Source organism: Taeniopygia guttata, chromosome 5 (assembly GCF_048771995.1).
Source record: "Taeniopygia guttata chromosome 5, bTaeGut7.mat, whole genome shotgun sequence".
Classification (NCBI taxonomy): Eukaryota; Metazoa; Chordata; class Aves; order Passeriformes; family Estrildidae; genus Taeniopygia; species Taeniopygia guttata.
Genome location: NC_133030.1, coordinates 53,295,778 through 53,320,247, shown reverse-complemented (window position 1 = coordinate 53,320,247; position 24,470 = coordinate 53,295,778). Strand labels below are relative to the sequence as shown.

At 39.0% G+C, this 24,470-nt stretch overlaps 1 protein-coding gene across 22 annotated transcripts in view; it reads left to right on the top strand.

Annotated features, from left to right (window-relative positions):
- BEGAIN (brain enriched guanylate kinase associated) overlaps nucleotides 1-24,470 on the top strand; it is a 159,699-nt gene that overhangs the window by 73,047 nt on the left and 62,182 nt on the right. For 12 of the 22 annotated variants that reach the window (XM_072930413.1, XM_072930414.1, XM_072930415.1 and 9 more), the window contains one exon: nucleotides 11,826-11,915. The exons of 8 other annotated variants lie outside the window; for them this stretch is intronic. In XM_072930413.1, coding sequence (XP_072786514.1) covers nucleotides 11,826-11,915 — 90 coding nt within the window. Of the gene's footprint in view, nucleotides 1-1,043; nucleotides 1,068-11,825; nucleotides 11,916-16,227; nucleotides 21,390-24,470 lie in introns of those variants that run through there. 2 more of the 22 variants (XM_072930427.1, XM_072930431.1) reach the window with 2 other exon arrangements.

Below are 24,470 nucleotides of genomic sequence, written 5' to 3'. Positions count from 1 at the left end.
GATTTTTGGGGGTTTGTTTTGGTTTTGTTTTGGTGGGGGTTTTTTTTGTGCTTCTTTTCTTGCTGGCTTCATGACTTTGTATTCCTGGTTATCCAGTGCCAAGTCTCAAGTGGAAAGCATGGAAATCTGTGCTGATAGCCACCTAGTAAGGGTATATCCTGAGAAAGAGTAGAAACAAGACTAAGGTCTTCAATTTGAAATAAAACAGTGCTCCCTGCTCAAATCACTGAAAGTGTGGGATACACAGCACTACCACTGGGTTTTTTTTAAATAAGAGGTCACAGCTGCTGAGCTCTGTGCTAACTCTGTACTTCCCATCCCTGTGGGGTAGGGGGATTTGAAGCACCATGAATGGGTCAAGCTCCACCAAGCTGCACCTCCTGCCTTGCAGAGAAATCCCAGTAATGCTGGGGAGCCTGGCCACTTGTCCTCAGACAGATCAGTGTCTGCACAACCTCCCAAGGCACTCCAAAACCCCAGATTATGTATGTCTGTGAGAGTGGTTAAAGAGAATTATTCTTCTGTACTCATGGCTTGAAAGCAGGGCCAGCACTTCAGTGTTGCTTCTGAGCCTGTGCCCCCTTTAGTGCTCGATGACCTCCCTTTGAGAGCTGTACTCCATGTGACCAGATCTCACCATCACACGTTCTGCAGTTCTGTTTCTCTAGTTTTACCAGCATCCTTTAGTTAGCTGTTACCCTAGTCAGGCATTGTCTACACTGAAGAGAGCAGTCTCATGCCCCTGACTCACTGAGGTACATCTGGATGAAAATTGAGTCTCATTTCTGCAACACAGCTTGTTCTGGAAAGAGAAAGTTTGAAGAGGTACATGACAGGAGTTAGCCAGACAGTAATAAGACTCACCTGAACATATACATCTTTTAATTGCTAAATAAGGAACCTTCCACAACAGCTAAGTTGTTTTGGTTTTTTTTTTTTTTAAGGAGATAATTAATTTCATTCATAATAGATTTAATTGTGCTCTGATTGCTCACACCTGGCAATTTTGTTTTGCAGCACTATTTTCCCCAAAGCACTTTCAAAGCATAGGATGGGCCTTGCATACGGTAAAGTACATGTTTCAAGCCATTAAATAAATGGAATGGGATTTGCAGAAATGGCTTTAGCCACAGACAAAGTATGCAGTTGTTGGGTCAGCTCTCTGCTTTGCCACTGCCAGAGACCTGCCCCTGCTATTGCCAAAAGAAAGGATGCTCTGAGTAGACTAAAAACTCTTGCTCATCCTTCTTGCAAGCAGCAGTGGTCATGGCCCCCTGTCCTGGCATAAGCAGGAGCACCACACCTGCTTCTCCACAGCCCTGCCATCTCCCTCAACAGCACTCATCCACAGGGTAGTGAAATTCTGCATTTTCTTTGCCTCTGAGTCAGCTCTGTTTCCTGGATTTTTCTGGACTCAGATGTTTTATTGATATTTGTCTAGTTTAAATTGGTATGCAAGATAATAAAATAATTTTGAAATCTTCCCATTAGCTATTCTGAAATATAACACTGAACAGATCTGAGAGTATTGAGATGTTTTTAATACACCTTAAGGCTGCCATCCCTTGGATGCTTTTTTAGTCTTTTTCTTGTTTCCTCAAAAGATCCTCCACTCAAGTGACCCCAGCAGAATCTTTCTCTCAGTTTTTCTCTTTACATTTGAGGTCCCATCCCGAGATAAGGATTCATTATACTGCATGTTGTTGTCCCACAATCCTAAGAGATTTCCTCTCCTTAAATAAACTCATACTTTAAATGGAAAAGAAGGAAAAGGGTAGGGGAGCAAGTCAAGCAGCAGATAAGTGAGCTGATTGTCTCTATATTGGGAGCTGTATTGTTTATTTGACATACCCAAGGGTCCAATATAACAGTGCCTGGCTTAGAGAAGCGCCTGTAAAATGAATGTAGTGTACCTTAAGACAACAGAAAATCTGCCCTGTATGATGGAAGGCATGTAAAACTAGAAAGAATCAATTCAAATAGCCCCACAGAGTGCAAGAAGGACTGAGACAACCTGCATGGATATACAGGGGATAAACTTCATGCCAGCTAGTCCAGGCAATTTTACTGAATTATTTTACCAGGGGTACAGTCACTGCTGAATAAATTCCTCAATAAAATCAGAATTTAGCAAAAAATAATCTAAATCTGTGGTGGCAAGCAGAAGAGGAGGCCTCAACTGGGTTTCTGAAGAGTCAGAAAAACAAGTCCTGAAGTCTAAACTCTCTTGTTTTAATTAATTCCTTCTTCTAACCTACCAAACAGTAGCATAAAAATAGCTCAGATTATACTCCAGGGCAGTTGTTTGCATGCATATTTACCAATTCTCCAGTGAGCAGATTTCTGAAGCAGATCACTCACTGCTTAATTTTCTCAGCAAAAAGAACACAGAAATCTATCCACAGTGAAAGCACCCATGCTCTTCAGGGGTAAAAGATAAGGGTTGTAATAGTCAAATCAGAAGCAAAGTCTGAAGAGATGTAAAATACTCATCATGTCTATTGATTTTAAGCTGCCTGGAAGCATCTCCTGGGAATGTTTCTCTAGATATTATCTCTGTAATCATAGTATTCTCAATTGTAAATTCAACTGCTCTGTAGCAGAACATTCGTATTGTAAACACATAAAAGTGTTGAACTGATAAATGCATTGCTAGCAGAGATCAAATGACGAATTCATTAGCTGCAAGGTTCTGAAAGGTAGGACTGGTTTTTCCAGTTACATTTCTTCCATTTCTGACTCCAGTCATTGGCAGTACCACTGTGGTGCCTTGTTCTTTTCTCCCACAAGTACCAATTACTGAAGGGAGTGACATCTTGAAGGGCTGAGATCCATTGTTAGAAAAATTCCATTGACAATAGCCTTTTTGTGAAAAATCATATTAGGAAAACAGACATTTAGGAACCTGGACATTTGGAGACAATGATCTGCATTTGCAGGCAACCATATACTCCATCTTCTAAGTTCTCTATCTGCTACTCTTATTGAAAGGCTGTTTCAGAACCATGTTCTGTCATTAGAAATCTTAAAAATTCCAGTAGAAAATGTAAACATGATCAATTTCTTCTTAAGCCTTCACTTTTCTTTAGAGGAAATCATTTTTGCCCTTCCCTGCTATATTTACAATGTCAGCCATACCACACTCAGTTTTTCTTTTTTTAGACTGATCTAGACAAACTTTATTTTGAGTTTGTTTTCTAAGATGCCTCAGGTCTCAGAAAAACATTTTCCTGTGCATCTCTTCCAGACTGATTCTCTCTCTTGAAAAAGGATGACTGAAATGCTGCATAACGCTCCCAAAAACATCACTGCCCTTTCCCAAGCATGCCAATGTTCCTTCTCTTGCTGAAACACCTCACACCATAGTTTACTGGAGCTGCTTAGAAAACAGATCTTTAGCCTCAAAGCCATTTTAACACTGCATTCAGTGACTAAATGAAAGCTACTGAGCCACCAGATATAATTTAGGATACCTCTTTATGGTGTGGTATGTTTCAGTCTCAAGTGTCAGCCTTACTCGCCTTACCATGTAAAATGTGTGTGATTTTAAAGGGATGTCTTGTAATTATTAGATTCTTTGGAGGCACCAGGCATGGATTGCTGGAACTCTGAAAGCACAGACCAGTCTTTGCACATAAGACCTTCTATTCTCAGTAAGGATAATCCTACTCTATATTCAGTATGATTTTATTTGCACATTCACATCCCCCTACTTAAAATCATCACAGCAGATTTTGGAAAAGGTATGAAATATAAATACAAGCACAGTTGATGTATGCAGTAAATACATCCATATATTTAGAAAGGACCTCTTACATAGTGCATTCCTAGATTACAAAATGAGTCAGTGATTATCTAAAGCTCCCAAACTTAGAGACTCCAAGGAAGACTGTTGAAAAATGGGGGGAAAGGAAAATTGCACTGGCAATAGAGGATTTAGAAGGGAGCTTTTAATATATTACTAATTTATGCAGCTGATATCTTAAGAATCTTCATATTCCTAACTAGGAAACCAAAATATGGTTTCAAATTCCAGTCCTTTAGACCGATAAAAAGTCGCACATAGACACAGAAATCTTCTCAACCTGATCCTTACCGACAGCTACCCTATAATATTCTCCACATTGGAACAAAGCTTTAAGTGCACTCAGAGAGGGCAGCTGCACTGTTGTAAAGATTGCCTGAAGTAATGCAATAGAAAAAGTGTGAAAAAAAATGGATCTGCTGCTGGCACACTGGAACAAAGCATTTCTGATTGAGAAAAGGTAGGGAGAAGATGATTCGTGATGGCCTAATTACATTAGAAACAACTCTTATTCAGCTAGCTGAAGAAAAGGACCCAATGTAAATGGAGGAAAGAACAGCCCTCAGGTCAGTTTGATATTTGTTTTCCTGCAGAAAAGCATTCCTCATGAAAACTGTTTCCTGCCATTATGCAAAAACTCATCATAAAAATAAATACCTCAGAGAAGCTGTTGTGTATTATCACTGGCAGCAATGAAGAGCCACTGCTGATATTGACTCTTCAGGAGAAATATAAAACACACTTGCAATAGACTTCCAATGGGAAATGTCCACAAACAACAGGTATGTTTTGGCACCTGTACAATGCATTTATGACTATTGCTTCCCACTGGAAATAACAAAAAGCATTTAAGCAGTATACAAGCTATCAGCTGTCATTGAAATGTATTGCAAGAATGATCTCTAACCCTTAAAAGAGTGACTGGTTTTTTTTAAAGCAATGATTTATAAGTTGTAGGTCAGTACTGCTGATGTTTTTCACAGTATGCAGATGATCAGCTTCTCAAGGAGACTCAAAATGAAATATTATTAACAATTTATGATTATTTCCATGCAGACACAGAATGGCTAATTTCTATCATATTTTTCTGCAGTTGCAGGAGGGAATGTTTCTGCACCTGTTTCTTTTTTTCTTCTGCAAATCTAATAATCAGTAAAATTGTACTCAGACAGCTATTAAATTTCAGATCTATTAGCATATTTCATGCATTTAAAGACTGACAAAATGTGAAGTCATATAGCCACAATATAATGCCACAGTGATACCAAGAAAAGTGGTCACCAAGCAGGCAAAGCTTCACAATCTTGGATTTTGTTGCAATAACCCACTTGATTAAAGCCAATATTGGATATTCATATACAAACTAGAGTACTTCATCAATGCAATAATGCAAAAGTTTGGAAAAATGTGAGCTGTTTCCATAGGTACTTTTAAGAGCTTAATCTGTTATTAATTAGAAATTTATGGAAAACTGATTAGCTTATGTTATTGCACAGAGGGTAAGTCATCTTAGCATTTTGAGAACAGAAAGTTCATTTATTCATTAGTCATAAGTCCCTATATTTTGTTCATATACCTCTATTGAACTGACTGCCTTGGGTATGAATGAAATATAATTTGTGTTTTGGCAACAGAGATATTTGAAGGCATCAACAAACAAAATTAAACAGTGCAAATAGCTCCAATTCTACCACAACAGCTCTGTCAACCGCCTAATAGAATAATAATTATTCATTCACGTATTTATAGCCTCAGCATGGCAGTTCAAAGCCTTTATGCACTATTTTCCTCCTATATTCTCTGAAAATAGTAGATTTAAAGTACGTGAATTCATATTCATATATGTTTACTTCACAAAAGGCCACCCACATTGTTTGACAAATATAGGTGGATAAATAGGTAGATAAGGGAGATGTGATGATGCAGCAGCATTACTGATAACTGAGGCCACCCAAAATTTTCCTCTGACAGATTTCTTAATGCTTTTCAAAATTTTGACTGTATCAATGGGAATGTTGTATGCCACATTTCTGCGTTAAAATGCCTCAGCTATTTCAGAAAATATAACTAGGAAAAAAAAGGTGGGTTTACTCATAGCAAAAAAAAAAGTAGCCAATTAGTTTCTTCATTAAGAAGACCTCATCCAGCCTACTTTGCAGCTGGTACCTAAAATATTCCAAGGAGCTTTCCAGAGTGTCAGGAATTTGTGTTATAATTAGCATAGGCTTGCCAAGTTGGTGGAAAGGGGAATCTCAATCAATCTCAGTGCCACACCCAGTCTGATGTCAGTGCCATTAACAGAGCCTGAAGAGGAGATCACCTGAAAACCAGCACAAAGCATTCCAGACCCTGCAGCCAGCAGTTTGGCTTTAAGGTGGGGCCAGTTTACATAGCTCTGTGAGGAATAAAGAAGGATCTATTTCCCACTTTGCATCCACCTGCAGGATGGGATTCCACACACCCTCAGCGAGTTTGCTGAGAGCACCAAGCTGTGCGGTGGATTTGGCACACTTGAGGGAAGGGATGACATCCAGAGGGATGTAGACAGGCCTCGGGGGCAGGAGGTGGCCCCAAAGCTCACAAAGTACAACAAGGCCAAGAGCAAAGTCCTGCATGCTTGGGTGAGGGCAGCCCCCAGCACAAACACAAGCTGGGCAGAGAATGGATTGAGAAGGACTTGGAGGATTTCCAGTCCCTAAAGGGGGCTTACAGGAGAGCTGGAGAGGAACATTTGAGGAGGGCATGTAGTGATAGCACAAGGAAGAATGGCTTTAAACTGGAAAAGCATAATTTTAGATAAAATACTATAAATAAATTCTTTGATGTGGGGGCGGTGAGGCTCAGTTATGGATGCCTCATCTCTGGAACTGCTCAAGGCCAGGTAGGATGGGCCTTTGAGCAACCTTGTCTAGTGGAAAGCGACCCAGACCATGGCAGAGGAGTTGAAACTAGATGATCTTTAAAGTCCCTTCCAATCAAAACCATTCTGTAGTTCTATGATTTTTATAAACTTTTGAAGTTGTGCACTTCAAAATTATCAGCTTCCAAACTAGATCTCACATAGGTTCAATCTCGGCCAGGTGTTCTTAATTCTAGAGTTTCAAGAATAAGGCTTCCTCCCTAACCCTTTATTGCAGGGGAAGGTTATTTAGTGTCTGGATTCCCAAGAGGGCACATGGAAATGGTCTCTTGCCAGAAGCAGCAGGTGATTGACCAAGAGAAGCCAGTTGTCATAGAAGAAACATCTAATTTGGGGATTGAACTGATGGACAAAGCTGGAGATGAAGAGAAGCCATGGCAGGAGCTTTTTAGAAGAGTGAGGGAAAAAAAAAAAAAAAAACAAGAAATAGGATGAATGAAAAAATTGGGGGGTTTTCCCTCATCAGAAAGTTACTGAGAGGTATGGAAGCCAGCAGGCCTTTTTCAGAGACACACTAAAATGTGTCAAATTGAGCTGGCAGAGCAATATTTCTGTATTCTTATACTGTCATAAAATAGGTATTAACTTCCCTGATTACAGGTGTCCTCATCTTCTTCCCTTTTCTACTTCATGGACATTCCCAGTCTCCTTATATTCTCACACACTTTGCTGGTATCAGTGTCTGCACTGCAGAGCTCTTGGTCCAGCCCCTGAAAAATACCCCAACTGGTGGGACGCATGCCTCCATAGGACCCTGTCAACCAGGAAGCTATATTGTAAATAATCATAAAAATGCATTGTTGCAGTCCCTGCAGTGGGTTTTACACTATTTAATGCTGTGGTCATGGATAGTTCTGGTAACTCCAGGAATAGAACTACCACCCCCTCACAGAAAATGGATTGTTTGACATTTTTATTAGCTTCTCCCCTTGTTCTGTGGAGATGACAGCCAGTTACCTACACTGGCATGACTGATAGGAAAGTAGGTAGAAGGAAAGCACAGCTCACAGCATCTTGCAAGTCTGTGATGCTAAATCAGCATCAGTGCCACGTGTCTTCTCGATGAGGACAGAATTGAGAGGTAGAGTCGTGACAGTGTGTTTGAAGGTGTCCCTGTGGTTCTCCCAGCTTGCTCTCTCAATGTTTCATCTCAGGTTATTAGTATTTATAAAAGCATGCCCTTAAAATAGCTTCATGGTCTTAATAGAAGCAAAAATAGCAGTTCCTGTGCTTAAGTTGTTCATAGCGGGGTAAAATAGGGCTAAATTGGGCAAGTACAGAAATCAGAATAGCACAACCCAGTTTAAGGGTGACTTTCAAATCCCCTTCATGTCTTAAAAATCATTGACTTTAAGTTAAAATTTAGACCAGGATACAATCCTTCCTGCTTTACAGAAAACCTTTCACCCTTTAGCAAGTATAAGATTTGAGGTGACTTTTGCTTCAAGACTGCTTAAATCTACTCACTAAGTCTATTCAGAAGTGGAGCAACCACAAAATTCTTCAACTTCTGAAAACATATTTCAGAAAAATCTTTCAGATTTGCATTTGAAATTTGTAAAATAGACATGTGGACATGTGAATAATGAGAAAATAAAATATAAGTCTTAAAACACTTAACACCTTCCCACCACCCCTCCCTGCTTTATTCTGATCTCCCCTCAAGTGTCACAGGGGGATGGGAATGGGGGCTGTGGCCAGTTCATTGTTCCTGCTCTCTGCCACTCCCTCCTCCTCAGTGGGAGGACTCTTCATGCTCCCTACTCCAGTGTGGAGTCCCTCCCTTGGGAGACAGTAGGGACACAACTCTCTCACCATGGCCTGCACCTGGGCTGCCCATGCTCCAGCTCCTGGGGCACCTCCTGCCCCTCCTTCTGCACTTACCTGGCATCTGTGTGGAGAGAGAACTGAAAAAAAATTATTCACCACCTATAGAATATGGGGAGGGAAGCATAAGAAGCATTGCATTTATTTTCCTTATCAAATTATTTCTTAAATAGGAGCAGCAGTCTGTATGTGTCTATCCCAGGCACAGTGGATCAATGACCTTCTGGCACCAAAACTGATGAACTGTTCTTCTCTAGACAGTGTTGACCATGTTTCACTGAGAAATCCATGTCTTTTTTATGTCTGTAAGTAGACTGTGATTATTGCCAGATGAGCCACAGAAAATATTTGAAGTAACATACTGCATGTTCTAAGGCAAGACAAGGAAATACAGACTATTACAACAGTGTGTCCAAATTCCAGCCTCACTTGACACTGGAGTCGGTCTCAATCATATCAGTGAAGTATAAATTAGGTTCTGGACAAAGAGTAGAAAAATTAGTTACTTTATCATGCCTTGGCATAATTAAAAGTAGTTTTAAAAATTGATAATCTGAAAGACTTTATCATCAGGTTGTTTGAGACTGATATTTTTCCTGTAGTAAACTACTAATTGTCGTATTTGCAATACTTAAATATTTCTTACAACTGTTGTTTCAGAAAGGAAACAACACAGTAGCTGAACTGGGAGCTTTTCCCATTTTTGTTTCCTTTAAAATTTGCAGTTGCTTTAGACAAAAATGTTTGTCTGTTTTGCTGATTTTGTATTTGCCAATGCTAAAAAAATATCCCATATAAACTGCAGAGGCTGATAAATTATTTTTTGTGGTTTAATATCAGGCAAATAAATCTTACCATTACTAATTATTTTTTGACCTTGCATAAGAGAATAGGATTAGACTGGATACAGCTGACACTGATTATGTGAGACAGGATGTTATTAAATGCCTTTGGGGAGCTTTTGAAAGATCCACCACATTTAGAGGAGAGGTTTTCTCTGTCTTAGCTCATTTATGGAGCAATTACATGTGACTTACTACAAAAACCATGTCAGGAAACACACTGAACAAACAGCTAAAGTGGAATTTACACCACTCCCATCTCTGTCAAAACATCTCACAACCTCACAGCCTTAAAATATTTTGTCAAGGTTACCTGTAGCAAAGCCATTTGCTGTATATCAGCAAAAGGTATGAGATATATTGGATTAAGACTACACAGAGGAGAACTTGTAATGGATATGAAGGCAGCAGAGATTTCTCATTGCTCAAATGGCTTCTTTGCACCAGGAGCCCAAATTTAATTAATTTTGCAGGCTTGAAAATGTTTTCAATTTAAGCCATCTCAGGATTTTTAAGTTTTGTTTTTCATTAGAAGACTCCTATAGAGGATTTCTTAATGAAGTGCAGAGAAATATGCAAAATGTACTGACTTGAAAAACCTCTGCACATTCTGAAAAAAAACTGGCTGAATTTTCTGTTTTGTTTGATTGGGGTATTTTTTTCAAAATTAAGATTGCTCAGGTGATTTTTAGGAGTAGTTTACAATTTTGTACCTAAAAGTATGCAAATACAAATGGAGAGCTAGGTAAAGAACATTTCTAGAACTGTGTTTCTACAGCTGACTGCTTTCCTAATATCCATAGCTGAGAATGAAAATGCACAGTAAGGTGCTACAGAACTGTGTGTATTAAATATGTACACATTTATTAATTATGATATTTGCAGTTTGAAAACTAAAAAAGCTGTTGAAAGGGCATAATCCAAAGTAATACAGGCAGTTCACTGGAGAACCAACAGTACCAAGGTGTTATACTGCAAAGATTTATTCTCAGCCCCAGTTTGATTTCAAAGTTGATATTGCTATAAATTCATGTGATGACAACACTTAATACTTGGGCCCTCACTTTTTTTTTTTTGTCTTCCTTGTGTGTCTTTACATACTAAATCCAAGTCCAGTATGGAAGAAGTTAAAAGATACTGAAATGGTTTTTCCTTAGGCACAACTCAGTGGTATAACTAAAGTAACCATGCTGGCATTCACTTACAAGTTTTCCTCAGGGTGTCTCAAAGACCATCAGCTTGCTGCCAGTAGTCCTTGACATGAAGCCAAACTCAGGGCAGACTTAGAGCAGTGGCAAGAGTCTCAGCAGGGTTATCCTTTTGCATAAACACTAAGATTCTCTGCTGCTCTCTGAAATAGCAGTCCTGAAGTATTTAATGTATGTAAAGATGTGTTCATCTTTACATGAGTTACCCAGAAGGTCCATACTTTGTAGTAACCACTGGTAATTGATGGTGACTACTGGAGGGTAGGATTTTCTGCATGTGTAGTGGTCACTGACCACAGGGAAAGTTTATGCAAAGATTCTGTTTCGTAAATACAGATATACTTGTGTCAGGAAAAATTGATTTGTATTGCATTTGTCCTTCAAGGAATGTTATGTTGTATTTCTGATATTGCAAATGAATAAATCAATACTGTATGAAGTGTTCTGCATGGCCAAATATTGTAGTCCTGATTCAGAATTTACTCAGGAAAAACCACCTTTGACTTCAGCGAGGATTTGCTTGACTAAGGACTGCACAGACTGTTTTGAATCTTACCAGCATTGCTTGATGCTAATGTTGGGCAACAGTTCCCACTGCTAATTTGCCTGCCTCGTCCTTCTCCTGGGCTCAGGATCTGCTTTTGCTGTGTGTTATTCATAGCTTCTATTGCTAGTTCAGATTGCTTCTCTTTGTGCTTTTCTTTCCCAGCAAACATTTTGCAGCTATTGTTCTGCTGCTGGTAGATGAGCACAGAACCTGGTATACAGGACTTGAACCTCAGCCCAGATTCAATTAACACTGTTAAACATGTTCTCACTATGGTGCTCAGAAGAAATTTTGATGACCCTCTTTCAATGAAGCATAAATTTGTTTAAGTTGATGTTTTTAGAATGCAAAAATAGAAGGGCTTGATTCACAAATCTTAAGACCAAATGCTTCTGCAGTAAAATATATGGAGTAGCACCCATTTAGAGACATCAAAAGGTCAATCATAAATGCTTATGCTGCCCTACAAAATTCAGCCAAGAAAGTTACTAAAGTGTGTGCTGTAGCATCACTCTGTTTTGTAATTTTAATACTGCTTTCAAGTAAGATATCCTGAACAATAATTAGTACCAAATTATGCCTTAGCCTTCTGATAAGAAGCAAATCTTGCTAGGTTATCACTCGTATGTCTTATGAGCCATACCTAGCCATGGTTTATCCTCTATTCATGCTACAGGGTACGCAATTCCTGGGTGCCAACCTGCCTATGGCAACCTAGAATTCTCCAGGGCAGGCTCGCAAAATCTTCACCTACTCTCTGGGACAGGTAACTAATAAGCGATGTTTTGTGAAGTTATGCTTTCTTTCTAACTTTCTGATGTCCGTAAAAATGTTTCATTTCTTCATGTTAGTCTGTGGTCTCTCGTTGTTCAGTTCCACTGTGTTTTCTGGACTAGGAGAGTAACAGCAGGTCTGTTTGTTACAGTACTCCAGATGCTTGCCTCAGCAAAGCCTGTAATAATTCTTATTAACATGCATAAGAACTGAAAGTTGTTTAAGGAGATGCAAAATCTACAGCTGCCTGCTACCAGTTAATCTCTTTTTCTGATGGAGTAGTTTGACAATACAGGTGCATTACATTTCACTGTTGGTACCACAGTTATCTGGGCAGTTCACCCACCTTTCTTAATTGCTGGTATGTATATATATTCTCTTTCCTTTATCAGGTTTACATTAATCTTGAATCTCCTGAACTAAGGATTTTTCAATGCTATAGGTACAGAACACTGAAAGGATGGGGCAGTTATGACTGATTCTGGCTTACATTTCTATGCAGCATGTAGTAAAAGTTGAAGTAATGACTCAGTTTGCCATATTTTTTTTTTAATCCACTGTCTATTCTTTTTGGTTGACTTTATTTCAAGTGGCAGGTATGTAGAAGAAATGTCATTCACTAATCCTATACCTTTCAATGAGCTGTGAAATACTGTAATATATTTCAATGTAAAAAAAATTATTAGCTTAAACTAAAGACAGTAAACTTCAGATAGGTTCCTGCAGTCTATTGATTTTCTATGAATACAAGATAATGTGTGAAAAGTTTCAGCTTAAGACTGCTGATAGTGTAAGAAAGACATAAGAGAGATTCTTTTTGATTTTTGTTTTTTTCACATGGTCTACACTCTGTGGAGTGAAAAAACACAGCAATCTTGGAAAAGTCGTTTGAATTCCTGCTTTTCATTCCCCTGGGATTCTGCAGGAACACTCTAGTCTTACCTGGGTTTAGAAGATCTTGGTGCAAAAATAGCTTTGCTCTGCTGCTGGTTCTTGCTAAAATCAAGAGACAACCAGTGAAGTGAAACATAATCCAGACATATAAAACTCTGTTACAAAATGTTCAACCCTAATTCCAACTTGGTTAAATATTTGGAAGTCCTTTAAAATTGGAAGAAATTCACACATCCACAGTGTGATCACTGAGTTTGATCTTACATTCTGTTTTAAAATGGATGCCCACACGGAATTTCTGAGTCTTGGGATGATACTTAGTCGACTTTCTGTAGGGCTCACTAAAAATACTTCTTTTTCCTACCATCACTATCTACTTGTAGTTGTTATATATGAAAGAAAAAAAGCTTACTCTTGTAGAGGACAATACCACAGTTTATCTCCAAGTGTACTACAATTCCAAATACACAGATCCAAGATTTTAGCTCAGCCTATTCAGCCATTTCATAAAAAAATAAAAATAAACATCCATTTAACGATAATTTTCACTTTCCTATGTGCATTTGAAAAGCTCACAAGGATCTAAATTTTTAGAAATTTTTTTTGTATTTCCTGAAAGCTGGCTTGTTTCTTTCCTGTTGAGTAACTCAGATCTTGATGTTTCAACATATCTAGACTGTAAAACAATATCTGGAAACTTACTTTCTAGTTATACTGAAAAATACCACCTTGCTGAAGGAACTAATAAAAAACCCAAACATTTGTTTGGTAAAATGAAAAATTACGAGTATGTCAAGTGTCAGCATTTACAAAATTAAGATAGTTTCTATTTTATCCAGCCTGATGCACCTTAACCTTTAAAAAAACTAATGAGGAAGCAGTAACAGTATCAGCAGGAGAGTTCTAGTAAAAACCTAAGTTTTGATTAGCCCAGGATGCTGAAGTAGCTCGGTTATAATGTACCAAAAAAAAAAAAAAAACCACCAAAAAAAAAACCCCAAAAAATATGGCCTGTGTTTATGTAATCCACATCTCAAGGCACAAGAGGAATGTTTGGGAAAGTCTGGAGTAGTGAATCTGCTTCCTCACTCTGTACAGGTCCTTGGGGTGCTACGTTTGCAGGCAAGGTAGAATCAAAGGGCTCCTGGGTCCCCTCTGAAGGAGCACATTGTGCATTGCTTTTACATGAATAGTGTGAGCAGCTTTTCCATGAGCACCTGCTGCCTGACTTGGTCCCTCCAAATCTACAGAGAGATCTTTCATTTGCTGGCTTACTCCAAAAACTACCCAAGAGCCAATGTCAAGGTGCAGGCCTGGTAACAACAGTTTGGAGGAATGCAGGAATGCAGTCCTGTTCCAACTTTCCCTGTCCTCCTTTCCCATACAGCCACAAAAAAAAAAAAAAAAAAAAAAAAAAAAAAAAATGGTGACAAACCAGAGTCTTACACTGAGAGCAGGATAAAGTACTGAACTAATAAATTATGACATTCAGCTGGAAGGAAAGTTGTGTGAAATGGTGGCACAACATGCTGAGCCATGGGGAACTTGCTAGAGGTGAACTCATTTATACTCTTGCAGAGTAGAAGACTTCTCAGTTAACAAGTCCCAAAATAGTGTGCTGGAGTGTATAAAACAAGGTAGGGCTGGAAATAATTAGCCACAGATGACAGATGGCAACTCCTTTCTCTTTTTTTCCTTCTTTTCTTTTGCTGTAATATCAAGTTGATCAAAGAGCTGAGGATCATTTATTATGGTAGAAAAACTAAAAATATCTTGAAATATTCAGGAAAAATAAGTTCATTCAGGTACGAGCCAGTAGCTCTCATTGCTCCTTTTCAACACCTTGTACATAAGTCTATGTGTAGTAATAGTTTCCCTCAGGATCTGAATTACGTGTGCACAGCTGAGAATTTGGGGGTGTCCTGGCTTAGGAGTATTATTTAATCAATTTACAAAATGCAAATTGTTAATTTATTGAATGTAATTGTTTGCTTATGTTAACAAACCAGTGATCTATTGTACTGCCAGAATGTCCTCCAAAAAAGTGCCCAGAGCTCACCTGCAGGTCACTTGGGCAATGTCATACAGCTGTGTGTGCGTTAGGGAGCAGAGGCTGCAGCAGAGCTGACTGCACCCACCACCTCTGGAGGTGTCTGAAGGGGCAGTGCTGCATCTCACTCTAGGCAGGACCAGCATTTCCTCCTGTGCTCCGTAGGAGTAACATCTGGCAAGCATGGACACTGTTTTAAAGGCAAGAACCTATAGATTCAAGTTAGAGACACAACAGGAGCTTCTGTCTTGCATGACTTCTGTCACAAGAGAGGATCAGAACACAACTGTAACAGATATAGTTAAAAGGCGAATTCATTAATTTGCTCAAATAATGTAATATGCACTGCTCATAAAGGAAAAAAGCAGCAGCATCTCTAGTCCCAGTAGTAAGTCTGTCTGACTGGTTCACAAGCCAGAAGAGCATATTTGATTTTTTCATCTGCTTAGCATAAACTTTCTGATGGAAGTGTTAAGCCAACACACCTAAATGAGTCTCTTGAGCAAGACAAAGATGAATTTCAAATCAGAGGAAAGAGAAAAGGATTGGGAAAGGAAGGAAGCAGCTAACAACAGAGATTATAACCTCTGTCCATTAACCTATGTTTGGATGTTTTATACCAAATAAAATATGAACAAAATTCTATCCCTACTGCTAAAGCACATTTCTCCAGTATTCCCTTACCACACTTCTAACCTCAGTCCTTTAATAGAAAGAGTAAGATCAATTTCAGATTGCTTCTGGCCACTGGGCTTCACCCATTCTCATTACATTCCTATTACACATAAACTGCACAATTCAGGAGGAACCATGCTTCTGTTCCAGCACAGCTTGATCCAGATGAATTGAGGAAATGAACAGACAAAAACAAAAGTGAGAAAGGTTTAATAACAGAATTAAAATATAACTTTATAAGCTTGTGAGCTGATGTGGCAGGCTGCTCTCAGTAATTTCCAGAGGGAGTGCTTATCCGTGACTACAAACCAAAGCAATCTAGAAGCTGGCCACTTAACGCTGTAAGGAGAGCTACTGCAACTGAAGGCAGCCTGCTTAATCACCTGGAGAGCTCTTTAGCTTTCTAATCACAAATTGAAGTCTACCTCTAATTTTGCTTCCTCAATTTTTCAATACCTTACTATTTTTTTCCGCTTTCTTATCACCTCTCAGTAGTCTGGATTCCCTGGTGAGATGCAATGCAGACGGGTAGGATTCTGACAGACATTAAAAAGCAGACAACAACTGCTCAACAACTTCAAATAACTTTCTGTCTGAGGCACCCCCCCCCCCCGCCCCATCGTGGCCTGTGTTACATCATATTTGTTGCAGTCAGCCTTTGCTGACTGCAGCCTTTCTTACCCTTTCAAACCCTGCGACTTTATACTGCAATTACCGATTTCTGCTACCCAGACATTTTATGCAAACTTATCAACCTCTGGGAAGCCAGGAAACAGCACCTCTTACAGGGGTGAACCCTCTTCCAGACTCATGTGAGCAGCAGTCTGGACAGAAAGCAGTGAAGATCCCTTAATCCCTAGGAAGGGCCAGGGTTGTTCTGATTCTGCTCTCTTGCACAAATGCTGTCTGAAGTTTGCCACACCAGAAGTTTCCTTCCTTCTCTCCCAGTTTAACCAGCTGATTCATTTCAGATGTGCTCCAAGCACTAGGCAACATTTGATCAATGCAGAAAATATGAAGCAGGGTATGAACATGAACAGAGTCCTTCATTACGGTAAGAAAAGAAACATGTCCTTCCTACCTCCAGAGAATGAGCCAGAAAACATGTATTCCTCCTGGAATACCATGCTGATTTTCTTCTCTTGGAATCATCATTTCCAGCTCTCCATCCCTTCATTTTCTAGCAATACAGAGAAAGAAATTGAACAGGCACAGTCCTTATTCAAACTTTTGTAGAATCACTTACTGAGCCTAAAGGTTTGCATTTAAGGCACTGCTACTAAGAGTTTGCCTGCCAGAGCTGAAAACAATTAGATTCCACTTCAAGGAGAGCCTAACAGAGGCACTAGGAGACAACTTGGAAGAAGGCAAAGATCATAGTAACAACTTCTGCTGCTTCCATTCTTTCCCTCTGCTTTAGTCACCTTTGAAATTGGGCACAAGATTCCTGCTGTTTTGCTGTGCACTGCATTCATTTCTCACATACTCAGGTATTCAACCTCAGAACTGTCTCATAAGCAAAAATGGTCATCTAATTAATAGGAGACAGAAACGTATTTGGAAGATTCCAGTTCCAAATCAAGTTAGCAGAAGTAGTGAATCAGTCCTCAGAGAGCTGGCTCAGCCCTCCAGCGTCTGCTCAGCCCTTGCACCAAGCAGTGGCAGTGCACATCCTGGTTTGTAAGTTTATGTTCTTCCTTCTCCATGAGCTGCTCTGTGCCCTTGGTTAGTGCTCTGCACATTAACACACTCCCTGGACAGAGATCTGGATTCTCATAGTTCTTTTCATTTGCTCTTGGTATTTTTCAGTACACTGGGGGAATCAAAATTGTCTGCTGAAGAAACTTCATTTAAAATAATCAAGACAACTTTAGTGTCTATTTTGAAAAGCTGTAATTTTATTTGTGGTATTTCTATTCAATGCATTCAGAGCCTTAGGTTACAGATAGCACCTTTAAAGAAAGGAAAACTTGTATGGCTTTATTATGAGTGCATTTTAAAAATCTTGTCACGTTTCACTGACAATAATGGCATTCACTTAAGACAACTCAGTGCTGACAGATGGTCCTCTAAGGGTTTTTTGCATGTCAACACATAACTGAATTTTTGTATCTTAATCACCTCATATTACAGTTAATACTGAATGCTCTTGCTGGATAGATGTGTCTGTGGGCTTCTGATATTAGCTACAGAAGTCACCCTTCTGCAATGAAGGACTGTCAGGTCACTATGACCAAAACATAATGCTGTTTTATTTTAAAGAGACATCACTCTTCTACCTCTTATGAATAAGGCCAGTACAGTTTAGACACATTTATGATATATCTTGTCAGGTCTGAATTTTTAATTGTGTGAATTATGAAAGAGTGAGGTACTCATGTCCAAAGTAAAGAAAAACTACCGTCCAATACCCAGTGATGTATCTGTTTTAAAGTAGCTGTATGAACTCTACAGGTGCCTCAAATAGATTTTCGTGCTAAGGATCTATCCCACAGCACTTGGCACTTCAACTGCTAAACAGCTCTTTTTTTCCCCACCTCCCTTCCAAATGACTTTCGTTATTTTTTCTGATAAAGAGTCCCTCTTCTCTGGTTTAAATTCTGCCAGAATGCTTGGAACCTAAGAAAATTACTCTGTTACTTGTTTTATGTGTCCATCAGTCATTTGGAAACTATCTAAGCTCCAGATTTGGATCACCCACACATTTGTTCTGAAACATATGTACAGGCCTTCCTTCTCATAATCTAAACCCAGCTTCAGGTTGTTTATTTTGAAAGCAAGTACTGCAAAGAAAATTTAAATGGTTTAATACTTGCAAAAAAAAAAAAAAAAAAAAAAAAAAAAACCAAAACTCCTTCAAAAGCTATATTTCTAAATATGTTTGTATATATATCTACAGGAAAGAGAGAGCTGCATGCAATTTGACAGGCAAACTGTTCATACTCCAAAGTTTCAAATATAAGTAATTTCTTCGAAAGTAACAGAGATGATGGAGTGGGTGCGATGTAATGCCAAAAATCCAGACACCCCTTGGTAAAAATTAAAAAAAAAAAAAATAGATAAGCTGAACAAGTCTGTGTGAGCCTGAATTTATAGGAAAATGACTAATGCAGAACTTGGATTCACTTAAATTTCTTTAAGTACAAATGAAACTCCTGAATAAAGACTGCAAGAAAATTGGGGTTTGTGAGCTTGACTCTGAGCTACAGCATGTAATCTTTTTCCCCAATAAAATTTATAATTTCAAGTCTGTAGTTGGATTCTCAGACTCCAGATCTTGACTTTGCAATTTGATCCCATCCCCCTCCTAATCAGATAAAGCAAGAGCAAGGTTAGACACAAAAACTGCAGACAAGAAAGATAGTTTTGGCATTAACCTTTTGAAACAGTGACCCTGAGCATGTAACACATAATCAAAACTTGATTAACATAGAAATCCAATTACTGCTTCATTAAAAATCTTTCATTAATCTAGAAAACACTTGTAAAATGCTTTGACTTCATTTCCCAACAACTACAACTTGAAAAAATGTTGTTGAGGGGTCAGATTCAATGTCACAACTGTCATCTCAAAGCTATTCCTCCTAAGCTGGGGTTTGGGTGCCCTTCTTGCAGCATGTCTATTTGGGTAACATGCAGACCCATTCCAGAGTCACATCCAGCAAAGATGTGCTGGAATGAAAAGTCCTGGGTAATCCAGACTACCAGATGTGGATCATCAAAAGCTGCTAGAGGCAAAATTCCTGGGAAATTTCAAAATCAAGCTGTCAATGCAGTCCAGCTCCATTGAGCAGCAACGCAGTAGCACCGAGGACCTGCTGGTATCTCCCCAGAGATCTCTGTTCCCACCTTGCTGCTCCTTGAGGTCAGGTCAGGAAAGTGTCTCCCAGAGCCTTGCCTCTTGCCTGGCTGATAATATTTGTCTCTGTGATGATCAGCTGCATCCAAAAATCAGAAACAAAAGCAGGTGTGTGGATGGCTGCTTTCCTTGAGCCAAACAGCCCATCTCTTTGCAGAGATCCACAGCACACTCACATGCTGGAAAAGTGCTTCCAGGAAAGCAAAGTCACAAAGCTGCCTCAAACCCTCTGCCTGCCTGCCATGTCTATCATCAGTGGCCCAAGTTTGGCATGACTGGGTGCACAGGTTCTCTATTGTAAATGCAAGCGAACCCAATGGGAAGAAATGACAATGTCTGACTCAATTCAGAAGGCTGAATTATTTCTTTATTATAACTATGCTAAAATACATTCATATACTATACAAAAGGAGGATACTAAAACTACATACTACTTTCTGTGACTCTAACTCTAACACAACTCGTGACCCTTTCCCTATAGCCCAGACACAGGTGGACTGGATTGGCCATCAGGCTCAAACAATCCTCACCAGAATCCAATCAAGCACTCACTCCAGGTAAACAATTCTCCAAACACATTCCACATAGGAAAAACAAGGAGCAGAAATAGAAATTGTTTTCTCTTTAATTTCTCTCTGTGCACCTCTATGAAAAATCCTGAGAGGGAGAGAAATGTGCCTGCCACAGTTCTCCCTTGGCCTTTCCCAGACACCCTCTTCTGATCTCTATACTCTTTCACCCTTATACTCTTCAACCCTTATAGGGTTGACTGGTTTTGACATTTTCCTAGACAAAAAACCCCACAGGGTAAAAGAAGAAAACTTTACTTTTTTAATTCTGTCCAGAATACATTTTTTAAATTTTCCCCAGTGCTCCCAAACTCCTTATCCTATGAAGTGGTTTATTTTTAGAATGTGACACATCACAAACATGAAGCAGATCTGATAAACCATTTAGGAGCATTTAGTGGTTCATTTTTGTGGGCCCCCACGCCATCTAAGCAAACAAGAAAGGAAATACTGTTACCTCATGTCTTACACACACGACTGAGTCAGGAAGAGGGGGAGTCATCTGATGAGATGCGATTGTCTGCGTCTGAGATACTTGACTAGATTCCCTTTGTGAGGAACGGAAATGGACACTTCCACATTTGCGTCAACTCTCCTCAAAGCAGACTTCTAAAATAGGCCCGATTCATTCCATCCTGGTGGGGCCTGCTCTTGACTAAGAACAGGAGCCAGAGCTGACCAGCAGTAGGCAAGCTCAGTCTTGCCTTAACTCTCTTGAGTGGTATAACATTTGTCAAAGCCATGTTCAAAACTCAGAGATCCAAAACCCAGTCCAGGTTATTTCCTTCTTACGTATTCTTTCTTTCAAGACAGGCTTTTCACCCACAAAATGTAATTAGGTCTACTTAGGATTTCACAGCTGCATTAAAATGACAGTTTCACTAGCCAGAAATGAGAACCTTCGATATGGGTGTTTTTCAGTATAAATGGCATGGGCATCTATCTTGCCTTTTTTTCACACTCTTTTCACTGCTAATTTCCCTCCTAACACCGTTAATCTTTTTTTTTTTTTTTCACTCACTTCAGGAGCAGTGTGAAGGAATGTAATCAGTCCATTCAGAGAGAATTTCCCTAGTTCAGAAAAAAAGAGTTTGCTCTGGTTTTAAACAACATTGCAGAACCAGCTAAAGCCAGAGCCCTGGAGTGGCAGGCAGACATGGAGAAGGCTGCTGAAGCAGTTTGACCAGTGAGGAGGAGATGTGGGATTGCTGGAATGCTCCACTGATGGGGCAGACCCATAGACATCAACTCTTATGGAAAAAAGGTTCAGAGAGCACCCTCTTTGTGGGCCACCTGAAGGTAGAAGACTCTAGAAATCATCTGGCCTCCAGGCAACTGAGCATCCCCAGCTTTGCATGCCAGCACTCCTTTGTCATCAGCCCATCTGCCAGGCAGATGAGCTGGCAGAAGATCAGACAGGTACAATGCAAACCTGCTTGTTTGCCAGCACACCTTCCTCAGAATAGTCCCTTATCATGTGGCATCTCAGCTTTGTCTGAAATCCAGTGGGAATGTGTTCACCTGGAGCTTCTCCAGCCAGCACTACCGCTTAACCCTGACCAACAGCTGCAGGCTGAGATAATGTCTGTGAGCACAAATTTCTGTGGAAATAAATGTTTCATCTATTTTATATTTTTTATTAATATAAACACAGATAATCAGTGAAAATAATACTTTGGAAAGTTTAAAGACCTATTTTTTTAACCTTGAAAGTAGCTTCCCTCGAGAGGCTTTCTTTCACCAATGTAAATATTTAATATTGTATTTACTGTCCTTGTTATTAAAGATATATTTTAATGAAGCACAGTGGGTAATGACTTGCAGACCACTGATTGTCACAGGAGCAGATTAGAGATCATTAAAATAAATAGACGACCCCCCCATGCTGAAGGTGGAGTAATCTACAGGACCTTTGAGCCTGCCCTGTAATTCCATACTCCTTGAAGTTGTCAGAGTTTCAGGAAGACCATGGAATATAGGATTTGTGTTTTCTAAGACATAGCATTATTAGATTGCTGAAACATACCACTACCAGAATATTTTTATTTGCAAATAAGTCCTGTCCTTTCTCCTGGCTTTACTTTTTTCCATTTAATTATTTTCTTAGTTTTACATATATATAAAATTAAAGAACCATGGGGATCAACTATCCCCATGGACATAAATTATTAATCAAAATATAGTGATTTAGTAGCATTAAAAATTGTGCAATGAACTTTTCTAATTAACTGCTATGTGAAAAGCAGAAACAAAATGCAGCTGACTTATGGAGTTGGTTGGTTGGATTGAAGAAAAGGGAAAATGATAAATGTTTGACTTTGTGACTCCATGTTTTGATTTTTATCTTTTCCCTCTTTCCAACTCTGATCAAATTGCTACTACCAAATTTACAGAACAAAATTAAACCCTCCTCACAAAAAGCTCAGATTTCTATAACAAAAAACACAACACAACATAAGGAATGAGAATCCAAGCATGTCATTATGTGACAACATTGGAAGATAATGGTAAGGGGAAGGTTTCCAAAGAAAGAACATCTGTTTCATGAGATATGAAAAAAAAAAAAATCCAGCAAAACAAACAAAGGAAAATCTCATTAAGTACCTTAGATTAGTACAAAACAAAAATTGAAACTCTCATCCTGTTATTAGAGATGCAGAATTTGATACATTGCATTCTCATTCTTTCTGCTGTTTCACTTGCTTTGCCTTTGCTTCTTAGACACTTGTTCATATAGAACCAAAATCAAGAGAAAACAACAGGGTTTGCCTCAAACTGGTGATGTATCAAATCATGCAGAAATTGAAGCTATCTTGGGAATCCTGGGAAATCTGCTCTCAGTGTTACAGCTATTAGTACCCATTCAATGGTTGCACTCTAAGATTTGGGAAAATTTCCCTATTGTGCCATTCACGAGCCTAAGTTTCATTGTGCCATTGCTTAAAGTTAGCTGTCTTTCCAGAACTTGCTTGACTCAAGGTTGATATTAAAGCAGATGGTTTAACACTTTCCCAGCTGCGGTCTTTTCACTCTCTCTCTTTCTTTTTCCTTCTTCCATAAAAGTGGCTGTAAGTTTTTTGCCACTCGGCATATTCATGTCAGAACATAATTTCTTTCCTTCTAAAATTCTTGCCTTTCCATTTAATAACTTGTATTTTAAAATAGACTCACTGTTATACATCTACTATTGTATCCTAAATAATCCCCTCATAAATCAGGGATTATTTCCTATCTAAAAATTAAATGTCTTCTTAAAAATCAGTTTAAAAACAATCAGATGACTCAAAGTACACAGTGAGGAGGGATTTTCCTAGGTTTGGGAGAGTTTAAAAATGTCACCCCATCTTTCCAGCATAGATGGAAATGAGTAGATCTTTTCAGAATTATGGTTTGCTGGTTGAGAATAACTTTAATCTTTGAAGCTGCCTGAGTTATGCTTTAATCAGTGGAGTTTTTTTCTTTTTTTTGAACAAAGTTACGCCTGTGGTTTACCACCCAAAAGCATCATGTGGAAGAGTCCATGTATATAGACTGTTTCAGTAAACCTCACTAGAATAGTCTTGATTTTAATGGATTGAATAAGCTCATTTTGAAAACTAAGAATTCAAGAATTCAAATACTTCAAAGTGAACTTCAAGAGAGAAAGTGAGCTGAAAGTTTATCCTTCTAGCATAAGCTTCAACATGCAAAAACCTACCAAACTGTCCAGATCTGAATCTAAAAGCACATTTTGGCATTCCAGACCAGCACTGCCTTCCACTTCAGGATCAAGCTTTACACAGAACTCAGATTTTTAACCCCAAATTTCCCCTCATAGACAGGTCTAGGCACATTGGTCTATGCAGAAGTAACTTCATTTGAGGAGTCAGAAGCTTTTCTCCTGCTTAATCTTCTCACAACAGAGACCCAAAGCAAAAAGTACCTATATGAGGAAGCAGAAAACAAAGTTATTGGAGGTGATTAACTTCCCCCTTTTTCCTCTTTTACTAGGCAGTCTCCAGCTATTATTAACTTAAACATTCCTGACATTACCATTATATTTGTACCCTAATAGCTCCTCTTCCTCACAAAGGTTGTGCTCCCTATGTCCAAAACTTCCCAGTACAGCAGGATGCTCTAATCTGTCTTAATTTGAATTAACTACACTTGTCCAGCAGCCTCAATCTGGGCATTTTTATCCAAAATCATAGCTGGAGGACCTAAAGTCTGCTTTTTGTACAAATACCAGCGGTTAGATTTTTAGACCAACAGAAGACTTGAGATCATATCTCTTTTCACTCTAAACTGTTTTGACACTGCAACTGCCACTTTACAGAAGAAAATCTGAGTTTCCCAGCTACAGAAAGGAAAACTGACCACTCTTGTTTCCCAAGATGATCAGAGGAGTAGCAGGAGCAGGCCAGAAGCAGAGCAAGTGAAAGGTGGTATGATGGGGTAGCATTGTCAATGAGGACGTGTAGAAATGAGCAGCATGGGTTCTCAGCTCCCTAGATAACTTCA